Genomic DNA, 16,155 nt, shown 5'->3' with positions numbered 1-16,155 from the left:
AAATGTTATGAAAATTGCTGGGCATTTGCTTTACTTCTGGTAAATTGCTGCAGGCTTTATGTAATTATACTACAATACAGTATATATGTGTGTGTGTGTGTCTGTGTGTCTGTGTAAGAGAGAGAGAGAGAGAGAGAGAGAGAGAGAGAGAGAGAGAGAGAGAGAGAGAGAGAGCTGGAGATGGCATTTAATCTTATTTAAAAATGTTCTCTAGCATTTTACTTTCTCATAAAAACTACTTGACCTGGGGACGTGCACACGGAGATTGTTCGTATTTGTAAGAAGATGTAAAGAGAACATTTAAGGAGTCTCCAGTGTCAGAGCTGTGTTAGAGTCAGAGGTAAAACACGAATGTTACGCTTTCTCACGTCTTCAGGACCGAAGAGTTTAAACTTCATTGTGGTTTATCACTAACAAGAAGAGCTGTGGGGGTTTTTTGAGAGAGAATCTGTACATAGCTGTAATAATTATCAGGCTGCTGCGGTGTGAGAGGAATAAAGCTGTTGTTTTAGGAAAATAATCGAGTGTCATAGATGATTTTCGGATAACAGCGCGTCTCTTCAGGTGTGACTGCTTCCTGACAACGTAAGATAACGTACGACGTGTTGCTGACGTCTGAGTCGTACCTGTTCTGATGTATGACGAACAGATTGAACCAGGCGCTCTCGTCCTCTCGGGGGCGGAGCATAGTCACCTGGTTATTCACAAACATCCGGTACAGCCTCTCGTCTGGGATCGAGCCTGAACAGGGACATCTCAGTGTTTAGGCTTCTGTCATTTTTTTATCCCCAAACATATCCCACCCCAAAATGTCATGGAGCTCAGAGGCTGTAAACATTAGATAGTGTGCACAAGTAAAACTGTGTGTGTCTGTGTGTGTGTGTCTGTGTCTATGTGTGTGTCTGTGTGTGTTTGTGTCTGTGTCTATGTGTGTTTCTGTGTGTGTTTGTGTCTGTGTGTGTGTGTCTGTGTGTGTGTGTCTGTGTGTCTGTGTCTATGTGTGTGTCTGTGTGTTTGTGTCTGTGTTTGTGTCTGTGTTTGTGTCTGTGTGTGTGTGTCTGTGTGTGTTTGTGTCTCTGTGTGTGTTTGTGTCTCTGTGTGTGTGTGTGTCTGTGTCTGTGTTTGTGTGTGTCTGTGTGTTTGTGTGTCTGTGTGTTTGTGTGTCTGTGTGTTTGTGTCTCTGTGTGTGTGTCTGTGTGTTTGTGTCTGTGTGTTTGTGTCTGTGTGTTTGTGTCTGTGTGTTTGTGTCTGTGTGTTTGTGTCTGTGTCTATGTGTGTGTCTGTGTGTGTGTGTGTCTGTGTCTATGTGTGTGTGTCTGTGTGTTTGTGTCTGTGTGTGTTTGTGTCTGTGTGTGTGTCTGTGTGTTTGTGTCTGTGTGTGTTTGTGTCTGTGTGTGTTTGTGTCTGTGTGTGTTTGTGTCTGTGTCTATGTGTGTGTGTGTGTGTGTGTGTCTGTGTGTGTGTCTGTGTGTGTATGTATGTATGTGTGTGTGTCTGTGTGTGTGTCTATGTGTGTGTGTATGTATGTGTGTGTGTCTATGTGTGTGTGTGTGTGTGTCTGTGTGTGTATGTATGTGTGTGTGTGCCTGTGTGTCTGTATGTATGTGTGTGTGTGTCTGTGTGTGCATGTGTGTCAGTGTGTGTGTGTGTGTGTGTGTGTGTGTGTGTGTGTGTGTGTGTGTGCGTCTATGTGTGCATGTGTGTCAGTGTGTGTGTGTGTGTGCGTGTGTGTGTGTGTTAGTAAATAAATAAATCACACAAGAGTTTCAGCTCACTGCTAATTCCTGCACTTTATAGATTAGCATTTGCATTAACTGTCCTGTCTACAGCAACATAGAGATGTGTGTTTATCTATCTGTCTGTCTGTCTGTCTCTCTGTCTGCCTGTCTGTCTCTCTGTCTGTCTGTCTCTCTGTCTGTCTGTCTCTCTGTCTGCCTGCCTGTCTGTCTGTCTGCCTGTCTGTCTCTCTGTCTGTCTGCCTGCCTCTGTCTGTCTCTGTCTGTCTGTCTGTCTGCCTGTCTCTCTGTCTGCCTGCCTGTCTGTCTGCCTGTCTCTCTGTCTGCCTGTCTGTCTCTCTGTCTGTCTGCCTGCCTCTGTCTGTCTCTGTCTGTCTGTCTCTCTGTCTGTCTGTCTCTCTGTCTGTCTGTCTGCCTGTCTGTCTCTCTGTCTGTCTGCCTGTCTGTCTGTCTCTCTGTCACTCACACACACAAAAATTATTAAAAATCAATTCAAAATGCAGTATGTGTTTAAAAACAGAGCTTTAGGGTGTCTCTGCAGACTGTGTGTGTGTATGTGTGTGTGTATGTGTGTGTGTAGCTCTGAACTCAAGATAACTTTAGAAACCCTACAGCTTTCTGACGGCACACATGCACACCTACACACGCAGACACACACACACACACACACAGTGTAGAGAAAAAAGTATGGAAGAAACAGAGAAGTGTGTGTGTGTGTGTGTGTGTGTGTGCGTGTGTGTGTGTGCGTGTGTGAATGTTATAAAGAGTAATTCAGTAACAGATAATTTTGAGAACACAATGAGATTTTATAATCCACTCATCTCTAGTTTATTAAAAATATTATTAAAACCAAGCCATATTATGGGCCACAAACACACACACACACACACAATTATTTAATCAATATTATTATATAAGCATATAAGTATATAAGTGTGTGTGTGTGTGTGTGTGTGTGTGTGTGTGTGTGTGTGTGTGTATGTGTGTAAACCATCAGGCAGAGTGTGTGAAGTGTGTGAACCTGTCTTTAAACTCTCAAACAATTGAGTCACCTACTAGAGTGAACACAGAATTATTCAAACCTGGATTCAAAACAACACTCGAGATGATGAAGGTGTGTGATGAAGGAGGAGGAGGAGGATGGTGAGTGATAAAAGAGAGTGATGTAGACGGGTGATGAAGGGTAGAGCTCACCGAGGCCGTAGAGGGCGATCTTAGTGTTTCCTTTCTGCAGTAATATTGGGCTGACCTCCACTTTCTCCACTGAGCGGCTGTGTCCAAAATGATTCACCAGACCAGCGCAGCTCAACACATCCAGAGCACACAGACCATCAGCCTGAAACACACACACACACACACACACACACACACACACACACACACTACATACAACATACTGCACATCTAGACACACATCATTCTTTACGTGTTTTTAACTTCAGTTTGGAGCAGACACTAAAACTCACACCACTACACTGTAAAATGTCATTATGGTTTGATAATCTGTGCATCAGCACAAAAAGGGCAATAAATGAAACCGCCCACACACACACACACACACACACACACACACACACACACACACACACACACACACACACACACACACACTTACTTCAGGTGATGTGGGCGATCACATATCAGACATATGAGCTCTCGTATTTACAGAATGACTCAGTTTGTATTAAAAGTAGTAACTAACTTTCCTGACTTCAGGTCTTTGGATAAACTCGGTTAGTGTAATGATGCGTGTTTAGGGCGGTGTTAAAGAGGTCAGTCGGGGTTCGTAGCTTTATCAGGACATAATGTTCAACAGAAACCAGAGTGACAGTGACTTTATTTGTGCTTGGTTTTATTCGTCGTCTTTTTCTAATCAGACGTTTCTGTCACACGTTATGTTTGCATTTTAAAGCTGAGAGTGATGCTGTGGTGAGAGTCAGAAGATTCACTCAGGATTTAGTTGAGTTCCCACTGTTCTGTGGCAATAATAAGGCTTAACGTTTGTGTGTGTGTTTGTGTGTGTGTGTGTGTGTGTGTGTGTGTGGCCTTGATATCTTTTAATATGAGAATATAACATTTTATCTGATTGAAATTCAGTCAACATCGTGATCAGGGGCTATATGAGGGGTTTGGGGCAGACATGTGGGGGAATATCGGGGTAGGTGTGTTTTTGTTTTTCCTCACATGTAGGGTTTAAATTTTGAATTCTCTCTCTCTCACTCCCTGTCTCTCCCCCCCTCACTCTCTCTCTCTATCTATCTCTCTCTTACTCTCTCTATCTCTATCTCACTCCCTGTCTCTCCCCCCTCACTCTCTCTCTCTATCTATCTCTCTCTTACTCTCTTTATCTCACTCCCTGTCTCTCCCCCCCTTTACTCTATCTCCCTCACTCTCTCTCTATCTCTCTCACTCTCTCTCTATCTCTCTCACTCTCTCTCTCTCTTACTCTCTCTCACACTCTCACTCTCTCTTACCCCGGTCGGATCGTCATGGTTCCCGTGGATGCTGAATATAGGTATGGAGATGTTCAGGTTCTCATCCTGGTAGTTCACCCAGGGGAACCTGGGAAATCAAAGCATATGAGTCACATCTCACAGCACGTTCATACAGCACGTTCATGCACGTGCTCGCTTTACAGTGCACACGGTGGAGATGAAGGAGTTTATTAACTTTGTGAGGTACCTGCTGTTCCCGAAGTTGACGGCCTGATCGCTGATGATCTCAAACAGGATCGGTTTATCACCCATGCAGTACTTCCTCATCACCTCCATACAGCTGTGCAGAGCTTTACGTGAAGGCTTGTTGTCATGGAAAAGATCTCCACCCAGCAGCACCAAGTCCACCTGATACACAGGGAACAGGGAGTGTGTAAAATGCAGAGCCATTCCGCAGTGGATATAAAGGAGCTGTTGGGCTGCTTCACAGTCATTGGCTGTAAAATGTCTAGATTCATTGGCATGTGTGCTCAGACTGAAGCCTTGGTTTTAATAAACGTATCGTTACAGCTTTCAGCGACCAGTTAAATGTAGATTAAAAACTCATCTGTTCAGTCAGGTGTACACATAATGCATCCCATAATATTGTGCTCTGATACATCTGACCAAATGCACATTATCATCTAGTGCTCGCTAATATTATGTACAGCTGCTATGTTAATCCCTCTCCACTGCTTCTCTTTTTCTACAACTCCAGAGGCATTCAGAAATTGTACCAGCTCGGATTGTCTTCCGTGCGACAATGAAAAAGCGCCATACGAATGAACTTGAATTGAACTGATTTCAGCTGAAGGGGGGGCACGGTGGCTTAGTGGTTAGCACGTTCGCCTCACACCTCCAGGGTTGGGGGTTCGATTCCCGCCTCCGCCTTGTGTGTGTGGAGTTTGCATGTTCTCCCCGTGCCTCAAGGGTTTCCTCCGGGTACTCCGGTTTCCTCCCCCGGTCCAAAGACATGCATGGTAGGTTGATTGGCATCTCTGGAAAATTGTCCGTAGTGTGTGAGTGTGTGAGTGAATGAGAGTGTGTGGATGGCACTCCGCCCAGGGTGTATCCTGCCTTGATGCCCGATGAAGCCTGAGAAGGGCACAGGCTCCCCATGACCCGAGGTAGTTCGGATAAGTGGTAGAAAATGAATGAATGAATGAATGAATGAATGAATTCAGCTGTGTGCTGTAGCTGTTCCTTACATCATTCTGTCTGGCACAACTCATGATCTCATCGAACGTCACAAACGTGTCATTGCCTCTGACGGCGTCTTTCTCCAGGTATCCGAGGTGGATGTCGGTGGCGATGAGGAACTTAAACGTGTCCTCGTCGTCTCTGGAGGGCAGATTGCGCAGACAAAACAGGGTCAGGGGCACAATTAGGGTTAGAGTGATGAGTGTAAACAAAACCAATGCACCTACATTGTGTTTGCAGATGATGACGTCATGTTGATTACGTCACCAGGGCGGTTTGGTTCATAAAATAGTGTTCAAATGGAATTGATTGATCCTGAGGACACAGCAATGAAAACACCGTGTTAGATGCAACAGTTTAATACAAATGATATTAAATATATGATATAATTATACATTAAATATATTTTATTGTTTTTAACGGTTAACTAGCAAGAGAGTAAGATTAAAATCTTACATCAGTGAACTTCTGCGTTGATAATTCTGAAACTTTAATAAAGTTTATAAACGATGATCAACAAATATGATGTTTATTTACCTCACATTTACCTCACAGAACACAGAACAAAGATGTACACACGTGAATCTGGCCCGGAAGTTTCTCAAAACATGTTCGCGCGAGGAGTTTATCCTCATGGGAAATGTAGTTCCGTTTCCTCCCAAACGCGTTGATGAGAGTTAAATAAACTACATTTCCCTACAGTACAAGTTGACATTGTAGCGTTATAACGTTTTGATGTAGATTGGCGTTACAGTTTTTTAACAGGTATTTTTTTCACATTAATCACCAAAATGTACGTTACAATCGTTTTTAAAAAATATTTCATTGCTAGGCTAAAATGACGTATAGCTGGCTCTATCCGCTGATTGGACATCAAATCAAAGGCTCGCGGCTGAGCTGAGGTATTAACCAATCAGCGTATAGAAGGCGGGTTTTTTTTTTATCCCCATCCAGGAAGTGGTTGTTCACGTGTCCCAGAATTGTTTTTTTTTCTACAGTACTGCTCCTAAAATATTACCTTTATATTTCAATACACACTTTAAAACAAAAGCTTTTACATAAGTTTCAGTCTGTATTGTAATTCTCTGTATTCTGTGTTATAGCAGCGGTGAGTTCCGTTAATATAAATAAAGTAATATAACTATATACTTATGTACAAACATAAATAAACATGAAGTAAAGAAAGGAGGTAAACGAGTGCAAAAGATTTTCTAATCGCACTTTGCTGTTATTAGCTTAGAGCATTCGGATGTAATTTGGATTTATTTTCACATCTTATATGTTGTCGTTTTGTGGGAAAAAGTATCAACTTTCACCTATCTATCTATCTATCTATCTATCTATCTATCTATCTATCTATCTATCTATCTATCTATCCTTTCTTTCTCTTTATTTCATTTCTTTGTCTTTATTTCTTTCTCTCGTTTTTCCTTATTTCTTTCTCTCGTCCTCTCTCATTACTTTCGTTCTCTTTATTTCATTCTTTCTCTTCTTTCTTTCTTTCTTTCTCTATTTCATTCTTCCTTTTTCTTTTTTCTCTTTCTTTCTTTCGTTCTTTCTCTTTATTCATTCTTTCTCTTTAATTCTTTCTTTCTCTCTCTTCTTCCTTCCTTCCTTCCTTTCATTCTTTCTCTCTCTCTCTGTGTCTCTCCTTTCTTTCTTTCTTTCTTTCTTTCTTTCTTTCTTTCTTTCTTTCTTTCTTTCTTTCTTTCTTTCTTTTGCAGGCCATGGAGTTTCCAGAAGGCTTTAACCAACTGGAGCTGTTAGAATCGCACGGCCACATGATCCCAGTGGGGATGGAGAGCGCCTGGGATGAGGAGGAGGAGGATAGTGAAGATGATGACAGCCAGCACAGTGAGGAGTGGTTCCAGCAACAGGAACTAAAACGTAAAGACAATCCAGAGGAGCTGATGCTCTGGGCTGCAGAGAAGAACCGAGTAATGAGCTTTATCTTTCTAAACGTAGTCGGAGTGATTATATTTAAAGATAAACATTTCAGGAAGGAGGACAGGATTGCAAACATCGCTCTCCCTCGTTCTCTCTCTCTCTCTCTCTCTCTCTCTCCCCCCCCCCCCCATGTGTGTGTGAGAGTAAGTGTTTAATTCCACATTCTCAGTGTTTATGCAAATGTTTTTTATGGAAAACATTTTATCATATTTTTGTGATCACTCACACTTATTATATGAATGAAAGTTATGGTATCCTGTAGAAAGACAAGGGGGATTTTAGAGATGTTTACTTTTTACAGTTCAGATATTTGTATGTTAAGACAAGTGTAGAACAGACACAGAGCTGTGTGTGTAGGTAGAGTTTTGCATGGTGCAATGGAAACGTCTCCAATTCAACAGTGATTGTCTTTTACGGCTGCTGGTTAAATTGGTTGCGGACACACACACACACACACACACACACACACACACAGTGCCATACGTTTTATTAATTGTTCCATATGAGTTTTTGCACATTTGGGTCATTTATGTTTACTTGTAAATATAATATTTAATATTATATCCACAATAATAATATAATTAATTAATTAATATAATATCCACAATAATATTTTCATATAATTGTTTTAATTGCAAATTCATTATTTACAAAATTGAATAATTAAATAATTTTTTCTCAATTTTTCTTTCTAGTATTGTGTTTATTTAATTGTATATGTGTGTGTGTGTGTGTGTGTGTGTGTGAAATATGTGTGTAGTTGTCCACAGTGCAGCATCTGGCTGTATCCGATCCATCCCTCGTTAACTGCCATGACGACGACGGCTACACACCTCTCCACCGCGCTTCATACAGTGGCCACACTCTCATCGTGTCCTTCCTCCTGGACTCGGGCGCAGATCTTCACGCCAGGACAGTGGATGGCTGGACGCCTTTGCACAGCGCCTCCCACTGGGGACACACCGCTATTGTATCAAATCTCCTGCACCGGGGGTCAGATGTTAATGCCATGACAAATGGTCAGCTTACACCTCTGCAGCTGGCGGCGGGAAACCCTGCAGCACCGCAGACCCTAGAGCTCCTACTGTCTCAGCGCACCCTGCAGGCAGGTCTGAGGAACAGTGCTGGGGAGATGGCCTATGACATCGCACTTAGGAAAACGGCACACTACGGCTTGTTTGAGATCACAGAGCCCTGCAACAATGTCTACTGAGAGTTTCCAGACAAAACAGAGAAAGCAAGACATCTGAGGAGGAAAGACAGAAACAGACAGAAATGTTGCTCATTATTACCAGAGATGTACCTTCACTGATATACACATTAATCTCATTCCCATCTCCTTTACTCAAGGAGTTCAATGGTAGCAGATACAGAAGAACAGCCAATGGAAAGGGAACACAGGAACATCTCTCTTGTTCCTGTGTGATGTGTCTGGAAGATTAGGGCCACTAGTAATCATCAACATAGACAATCCAACCAAATGAAAATAAAAGCTGTAAATAACATGGAAATAGACCAGACTTTAATGTGATTAAAACTGTCTGCTAGTGCAGGAACACACACACACACACACACACACAAATTCAGGAAACAAACAAAGAAAAAATAAAATTTTCAGCTATGTCACTAATCTATTAAAACCTTTTTAATTTTTCATTATTCGCTTCGTCAGTATTGGTGTGATGTGATTGTGATGGTGTTAAGGTGATCTGGTGTGTTGTAATTATATGATGTGAGGTGTGGTGTTATTGTATAATGTGGTGGTGTGATGTGATGAACATACAGTATTTATACTGCCTGCCGCTGTTTCTGTTTATTGTCTTTTGTGTAGTGTCTTTGTTGTATTTTTTGTATTGTCTTTTGTGTATAGTCTTGTAATGTATGTCTTTTGTTCTGCACTGTCTTGTTTGTCTTGTTTGTCTTGTCCTGCATTGTTTGCACCAGGTTGCACAGATGCACTTTGTGGCTAAGATTTAGTGACCAATTCCCTAGCTCTGTCTTTGTTTTGTGTAGCACCACAATCCTGGAGAAACGTTGTCTCATTTCACAGTGTACTGCAACAGCTATATATGGTTGAAATGACAATAAAAAGCTACTTGACTTGATTGTGTGGTGGTGTGATGTGATTGTATGATGTGAAGGTGTTATGTGATGGGCTGATGTGAAAGTGTGATGTGATTGTGTGAAGGTGTGATGTGATGGTCTGATGTGGTTGTGTAGTTGTGGGATGTGAAGGTGCGATGTGATTTTGTGAAGGTGTGATGTGGTGCTGTGATGTGAAGGTGTAGTGGTATGATGTGAAGGTGTGATGTGATTTTGTGAAGGTGTGATGTGATTGTGTAGTGGTGTGATGTGAAGGTGTGATGTGAGTTTGTGGTGGTGTGATGTGATGGTGTGATGTGATGGTGTGATGTGATTGTGTAGTGGTGTGATGTGAGTTTGTGGTGGTGTGTGTGTGTGGTGGTGTGATGTGATTGTGTAGTGGTGTGATGTGAAGGTGTGATGTGAAGGTGTAGTGGTGTGATGTGAGTTTGTGTGGTGGTGTGATGTGAAGGTGTGATGTGATTTTGTGAAGGTGTGATTGTGTAGTGGTGTGATGTGATTGTGTAAGGGTGTGATGTGAAGGTGTGATGTGGTGTTTAATGTAAAGATGTGATATGATTGTGTTGTGGTCTGATGTGATGGTGTTATGTGAAGGTGGGATGTGGTGATGTGATAGTGTAGTGGTGGGATGTAAAGGTGTGATGTGATTGTGTAGTGGTGTGATGTGATTGTGTAGTGGTGTGATGTGATGGTGTGATTGTGTAGTGGTGTGATGTGATGGTGTTATGTGAAGGTGGGATGTGGTGATGTGATTGTATGGTGGTGTTATGTGAAGGTGTGATGGTGTTCTGTGGAACTCACATTAACAATAATAAACATTAATAAAGCACTGAGACAGTCTGGATTCCTGACTGTCACAACACAAACAGGAAGTGAATTATTGTGTGTGAATACAGCTTATTTGTTCATTTCAGTTTGTTTGTTTGCTCATCACAGAGAAACATCTGCTCTCTTCCACATACACAAGCTTACAGGTGCCACTGATAGGTTATTGACTGACAGGTGAGAGAGATTATGCCCCTGCCACCATGAGCTCCTGAATATAGAGGTTTCTGCTGTGACACTCCTTAACACATTACTCAGAGTATTCGTCTTCTTAACCTCGTGCCTGTAATAAGCATATTTTCTGTTTTTATTAAAATGTGAATAAATAACTGCCGTGCAATAAGCTCATTTAGGGTGGACTTTCCTCATCACCACCTTGTTTGTGTAAACGAACTAATACATAAGAAGAAATAAATACATCAGAATCCAGCAGTGAAAACGAGGACTGATGTCACCGCTAGTACAAACACCTTTAAAAACAAGTCGGACTGAAGCACGTTTATTTAAAAGGATGTTCATAAATATATGAAGAAGCCTGCTATAACCACACCTCTGAACTTTTCTTTGAGAACAAACACACTGATGTTCACCAGTGCCAGGTTCACAGGATTGATTCAGAACGAAGACTTTAAAGTGAACGTCGATTCAAAATCTCACACACACAAACACACACACACACAAGTGCCTGACAGTGCCACGAGCCATCACTTGGTTTCAGACCATGTCTAAGAATTTCCAACTTTGATGATTCTGACATTCCAAAACAAACCAACAGAAGGCACGGTGCAGATGTGTGAAACTGCTCTGAATACACAATCACTCTGTTGAAATAAAAGTGTTTAAGCTCCTGGTTGATTGATTGCACATGAGATGACCTAGAAATGAAACCGAGCAATGGGTGAGTCATTCAGTGGTGGAACATGATCTAATCATTATGATGTAAAAATGAAAGAACGGAAATTTTTTTGTTCCAGATTCTATAGATTACAGAGAAACATCTGTCTCAGAGCAGATATGATACTTCGAATTTAGAGAATAAACAATTACAATAAACACTAAATCTAGCAATAAGGAAATAAGGTTTCTGGCAAAAAAGTATGCAGATACCTGAGCATCGCCCACTTAGCCACATGGATAGGAATACAGCAGGAATAACATTATTCCCTGGAATGCCGTTATAATAAGTTCCAGTTTTCTCCGCGGCAGTGCTGTGTGTGTTTGTGTGTGTGTGTGTGTGGGTGTGAGGAATATTACAGTTAAATTCTGCAGGTTTCCTCCGCAGTGACTTTATCAGTTTCTCTGTAAAGTTTCACTCCACACTTTAGTTCCTAACACCGGTTAGTTGTAATTTAGTTCACTTTGCAAGGCATTATACTGTACACACACACACACTCACACACACACTCACACACACACACTCACACACACACTCACACACACACACACACACACACATATGGCATGTGGAGGGCAAAACAAAGAAGCTTTCAGGCTGAAAAGCGAGTTTGGCTGCTGCCTTGCTGAGTTGTTGAATGAAGAAGCTGTTAAATGAGTAAACAGGGCAGTGAGGGGGCAGGAACACAGAGCTGCAGCACACACACACACACACACGCACGCAGCACTAAAGCTAACTCACAGGCTCCTTCTTCTAGTCCGAATGTACTACATAGAGTGTTGCGTTAAACAGAGAGCGAGTTCCTCAGACGCTAATCTCACACACTGACAGGTCGAGTCCAGGTTGAGGTGGAATCGAGTTCAAGGTAGAAGTGTGTATTTGGATCTAAAGACATTTCTCTGTGTATTTATGGAACTTCTCTCTAAGTGGGAAAAACAGAAATGTCCCAAATCCACAAAGTACAGATTTTCTCACCAAAAATATTGGCTCATCGTGGTGGAGGCACATCATTCCAGTGTGCTGGTTTTTGCTCTCGTGCTTTTGTGTTTGACGATCCTGCTCATTCTCAGTTTGCTCACTTTGCCGACCCCAGAGCCAGACACGCCCACTCTGGGATCCGAAACAAGGAGCGTGACTCTTCTCATCTGGTGGCTTCCTTTTGGAAATGGACTTCCTCTCCCCGACTGTACAGTGAGCTATGGTGTGCAAGGTTGCACCGTGACGACAGACAGGCGTGCATATGCTCACGCTGATGCCGTCATAGTACACCACCGTGATCTCTTGATGAACTGGGAGGAGCTGCTGGAGAAGCCACGCCCCCCGCTGCAGAAGTGGATCTGGATGAACTTTGAGTCGCCATCACACTCTGGGTTTCTGCACCAGATTGATGGGATGTTTAATCTCACCATGTCATACCATGCGGGTTCTGATATTTTTCTACCGTACGGTTACCTTGAGCCACACCGTTCCTATGGTAACAGACAGATCCGCATGAAGCGTAAGCGTGGTTTAGTAGCATGGGTGATCAGTAACTGGAGAGAGGAGCAGGACAGGGTGCAGTTCTACTACCGATTTCACCGTTACCTGCACGTGGACATTTACGGACGTGAATTTCTTCCGCTAGTAAACAACAGTGTGGTGAAAACCGTCTCAGGTTACAAGTTCTACCTCGCATTTGAAAACTCGTGTCACACAGACTACATTACAGAGAAACTCTGGTGCAATGCTTTGGTCTCTGGTGCTGTTCCAGTGGTGCTCGGGCCATCCCGAGAGAACTACGAGCGTTTTCTTCCTGCTGATGCCTTCATCCACGTGGAGGATTTCAAAGACCCGCGTTCACTTGCTTCCTACCTCAAACGCCTGGACCGTAATCCTGCCCTCTATCGCCGTTACCATGCCTGGAGGCGGAACTACAAGGTGCATGTGACCTCATTCTGGGCAGAGCACTTCTGTGCTGCCTGTAAGGTTGTGCAAGACAACCTCCTCGTGAACAAAACCGTCAGAGACCTCGCATCGTGGTTTCTGTCCTAAGGGGTGAAGTCTGAGTCCGAGTCCGAAACATTTTTGCTGAGTTTCTATTTCTTTATTAGTCTTCTTTCAGTAATATGTGTGGTAAAATGTGTCTGATGTCCAAATCAGTTTGTACTGGAGATACTGCTGTAATCCTCAACATAGGGCTCTGAGAAGATGGGAAACATTATTCATGAACCCAGCCCAGGTTATGAGTTTACACCTTGTTTTGTTTCAGTTTTTCCAAATCAGCATCTTGTATGACTTTGCTGTCTGGCGTTTGATGTAATTAGTTGTTTTTCTGTTTTGTTTGTTTGTGTATCGATCTCCCGTTTAAGTTTCAATTTGCAATTTGCATTTTACAATTTCCTGAAAGCATCAATTCTGCTCAAGTTGTGATGATAATGAATTTGGATAAGATGACAGAGCTTGGAGGGGAGGCCGTAACCAGCTGCAGCATCGAAATGAGATTCAGACGAAGCTGTGATGGATTTCACAATGTGCTCATTTAGTATTTAAACAAAGGGTAGGGATACAGTCTGGGTGGAGATGAAACTCACACACACTGGGCCTCATTTATTACAGTTGTGTGTAAGTAACTCGATTAAAAATTCCTGGCAGAGTTTCATAATTTCCATAATTGTGTGTGTGTGTGTGTGTGTGTGTGTGTGTGTGTGTGTGTGTGTGTGTGTGTGTGTGTGTGTGTGTGTGTGTGTGTGTGTGTGTGTGTGTGTGCATCATGACATTTAGTCTGTAAATGCCAATCAGCTGCATGTTAACAAATAACATTTATAACACCTTTATATTTAGCTCCACCCACAAATCAAAAAATGTAAAGCTCAAAGAGAAAATGACAAAATGGTGACTGAACTGATCACTAAGTGAATCTTCCAGTAATGCAGCTCGTCCATCGCAGCATGCCGGCTACCAGGGAAACAGGCCAGTTCCCAACTCAGCGTTAGCAGATTGACCAAAAGCACAGTTTCTAATTAAAGATGTTTACAGCTGCAGATCTCTGTTTTGTTTTAGTGACCTTGAAACGATAAGACGAGAAGAGTGAGTGATTTCTAGAACATATTATACAGAAGAAGAAGTGTAAAACTTCTTTTCCCGCATTATATAAAGCGGACTTTCCTCACATGTCGGTTCAGGTAGGATTTGTGTTACCTCCTGTTCAGTTTGTAGACAAGTAAATTACAGCCTAATCTTTTCATATGTACAGTAAGTTGATGTCTGTATTTGAGCAGACAGATATAAATCCCAGAGACACTCTGATTATCACCACCGCTTGCTCCATTAAATGATTTCCTAACAACTGACAATTCTTGAATCTGGGAAAATGTATCGAAAGACTTATTGTGAGATTCATAGTCGATTATTTAGATTAAGGAGCTTATTTTTACACATTTTTAATTATTTCAAGCTTTTAAACTTAATGGGTTCTTGTTTTATTATTTATTCTGTCTAGAAACAAATGCTTATAATAAAACTGAAATAAAAACAAATCAGATAAAAGATATTTTACAATGACAATGACAATTTATTTATATAGCACAATTAATTACAACTTGCTTTCCATTAGGTCAAAAAAGGTAAAAACAGAAAAACACAAAACAAACAAAAAGAAAAATCGTACAAATATCCCATCAGCCATACACTTTTGAAAATAAAAATGTCTTTAGCCTGGACTTAAAAATATTTAGAGAAGAGGCTTGTCTAATGGAAAGTGGCAAGGTGTTCAAGAGCCTGGGGGCAGCAATACAAAAAGCACGATCTCCCCTGCACTTAAGCCTCGACTTTGAGGTAGACAATAGATCCTGGTTGGAAGACCAAAGGGATTTAGTATGTTGATACGCAGTCAGTAACTCACTGAGATAAGGGGAGGCCAAACCATTCCGAGATTTATAAACGAGGAGCTACATTCTATAATCCACTCTAAAACAAACAGACAACCAATGTAGTGAGCGTAAAATAGGATTAATATGCTCCCTCTTTGTTACCCCACACAAGAGTCGAGCCACAGCATTTTGGACAAGCTACAAATGGGATAAAGCTGTCTGGCTGATCCCAAGATACAAGTTACAGCCTAGATGAAATAAAAATGGGAATTACTTTTTCAACATCTTTAAAAGAACGAAAAGGCTTACCTTTAGAAATCAGACGCAGCTGAAAAAAGCAAGCTCTGATGACTGAATTTATTTGTCGGTCAAACTTTAAACCATCCTCAAAAATGAAACCAAAATTTTTTACCCAGGATTTCAAACACAAAGACATTCCTCCCAAATCTAGTTTCGGGGGATTTGAAAATTCAGATGGACTAAAAAACTATAATTTCAGTTTTCTTTTCATTGAAGATTAAAAACTTTAAGGAAAGTCAAACATGCCATAAGAGATTCAAGACCCACAGAATTTCGTTTAACAGGCAAATAAACCTGAGTGTCATCCGCATAGCAGTGAAATGACAAAATTAAGCCAAATGGGAGCATATAGAGAGAAAAAAGCAAAGGAGCCAAAATAGAACCCTGAGGAACCCCACAGGGTAAAAAAGCATTACTCGAGTAATGTTCACCCATCTGGACTGAAAAACTTCTACTTGCAGAATATGATTTAAAGCAATGTGGGGGTGGGGGGTGGGGGTGGGTGGAGATGTCATGCTTGCCTGTCTTCAAAACTTGTGAGCCCTGGATTTTGGTGGTTGATAAATTACCGCTATGAAAAGCGGATCACCGAGTTCTAAAACAAACAATTGAAGTTTAAAGCTGTTGTAATTACTCGCCACCGAGCGACAGATAAAATGATCTTTTATAGATAGATACAGGTCCGCCACCCCGACCAGTGGGGAATTAAAACACAAGATGGCAAAAGTTCAGAGTGAGGGCTCAAATCACCTGGACAGAGCCAGGTTTCAGTAAGAAATTAAATTTTAGAGGGAAATAAGTGTCAAATGTTTAAAAATGGGTTTATA

At 41.7% G+C, this 16,155-nt stretch overlaps 3 protein-coding genes across 6 annotated transcripts in view; 2 read left to right on the top strand and 1 right to left on the bottom strand.

Moving 5' to 3' along the window:
• mre11a (MRE11 homolog A, double strand break repair nuclease) overlaps positions 1–6,184 on the bottom strand; it is a 31,068-nt gene extending 24,884 nt beyond the window's left edge. The window contains exons 1-7 of one of the 4 annotated variants that reach the window (XM_027142785.2): positions 5,948–6,184; positions 5,638–5,725; positions 5,419–5,551; positions 4,419–4,579; positions 4,211–4,298; positions 2,931–3,072; positions 627–741 (exon numbers count right to left, since the gene is read on the bottom strand). In XM_027142785.2, coding sequence (XP_026998586.2) covers positions 627–741; positions 2,931–3,072; positions 4,211–4,298; positions 4,419–4,579; positions 5,419–5,551; positions 5,638–5,663 — 665 coding nt within the window. In that variant the 5' untranslated portion in view covers positions 5,664–5,725; positions 5,948–6,184. Of the gene's footprint in view, positions 1–626; positions 742–2,930; positions 3,073–4,210; positions 4,299–4,418; positions 4,580–5,418; positions 5,552–5,637; positions 5,726–5,866 lie in introns of all 4 variants that reach the window. The other 3 variants (XM_027142784.2, XM_027142783.2, XM_027142782.2) reach the window with 3 other exon arrangements.
• A 170-nt stretch (positions 6,185–6,354) lies between these two features.
• ankrd49 (ankyrin repeat domain 49) lies at positions 6,355–9,462 on the top strand. The gene is made up of 3 exons (XM_027142698.2): positions 6,355–6,518; positions 7,135–7,347; positions 8,118–9,462. The coding sequence occupies exons 2-3, from the start codon at positions 7,138–7,140 to the stop codon at positions 8,568–8,570; spliced, it is 663 nt and encodes a 220-aa protein (XP_026998499.2). The 5' UTR covers positions 6,355–6,518; positions 7,135–7,137; the 3' UTR covers positions 8,571–9,462.
• A 2,443-nt stretch (positions 9,463–11,905) lies between these two features.
• On the top strand, positions 11,906–14,565 carry LOC113640284 (alpha-(1,3)-fucosyltransferase 4). The gene has a single exon (XM_027142697.2). The coding sequence runs from the start codon at positions 12,090–12,092 to the stop codon at positions 13,209–13,211; it is 1,122 nt and encodes a 373-aa protein (XP_026998498.2). The 5' UTR covers positions 11,906–12,089; the 3' UTR covers positions 13,212–14,565.
• The last annotated feature ends 1,590 nt before the right edge of the window (positions 14,566–16,155 follow it).

The sequence above is a fragment of the Tachysurus fulvidraco genome, chromosome 22, assembly GCF_022655615.1.
Source record: "Tachysurus fulvidraco isolate hzauxx_2018 chromosome 22, HZAU_PFXX_2.0, whole genome shotgun sequence".
Classification (NCBI taxonomy): Eukaryota; Metazoa; Chordata; class Actinopteri; order Siluriformes; family Bagridae; genus Tachysurus; species Tachysurus fulvidraco.
The sequence above is the reverse complement of the archived record's forward strand: the minus strand, read 5'-3'. Positions and strand labels throughout refer to the sequence as shown.

What these genes read in the sequence shown, in the direction of transcription:
- ankrd49 (XM_027142698.2), top strand. Translation starts at nt 7,138, where the DNA reads ATGGAGTTTCCAGAAGGCTTTAACCAACTGGAGCTGTTAGAATCGCAC. An exon ending in GGGCTGCAGAGAAGAACCGA is followed by an intron (nt 7,348 to 8,117) that starts GTAATGAGCTTT and finishes ATATGTGTGTAG; the next exon opens with TTGTCCACAGTGCAGCATCT.
- LOC113640284 (XM_027142697.2), top strand. Translation starts at nt 12,090, where the DNA reads ATGGAACTTCTCTCTAAGTGGGAAAAACAGAAATGTCCCAAATCCACA.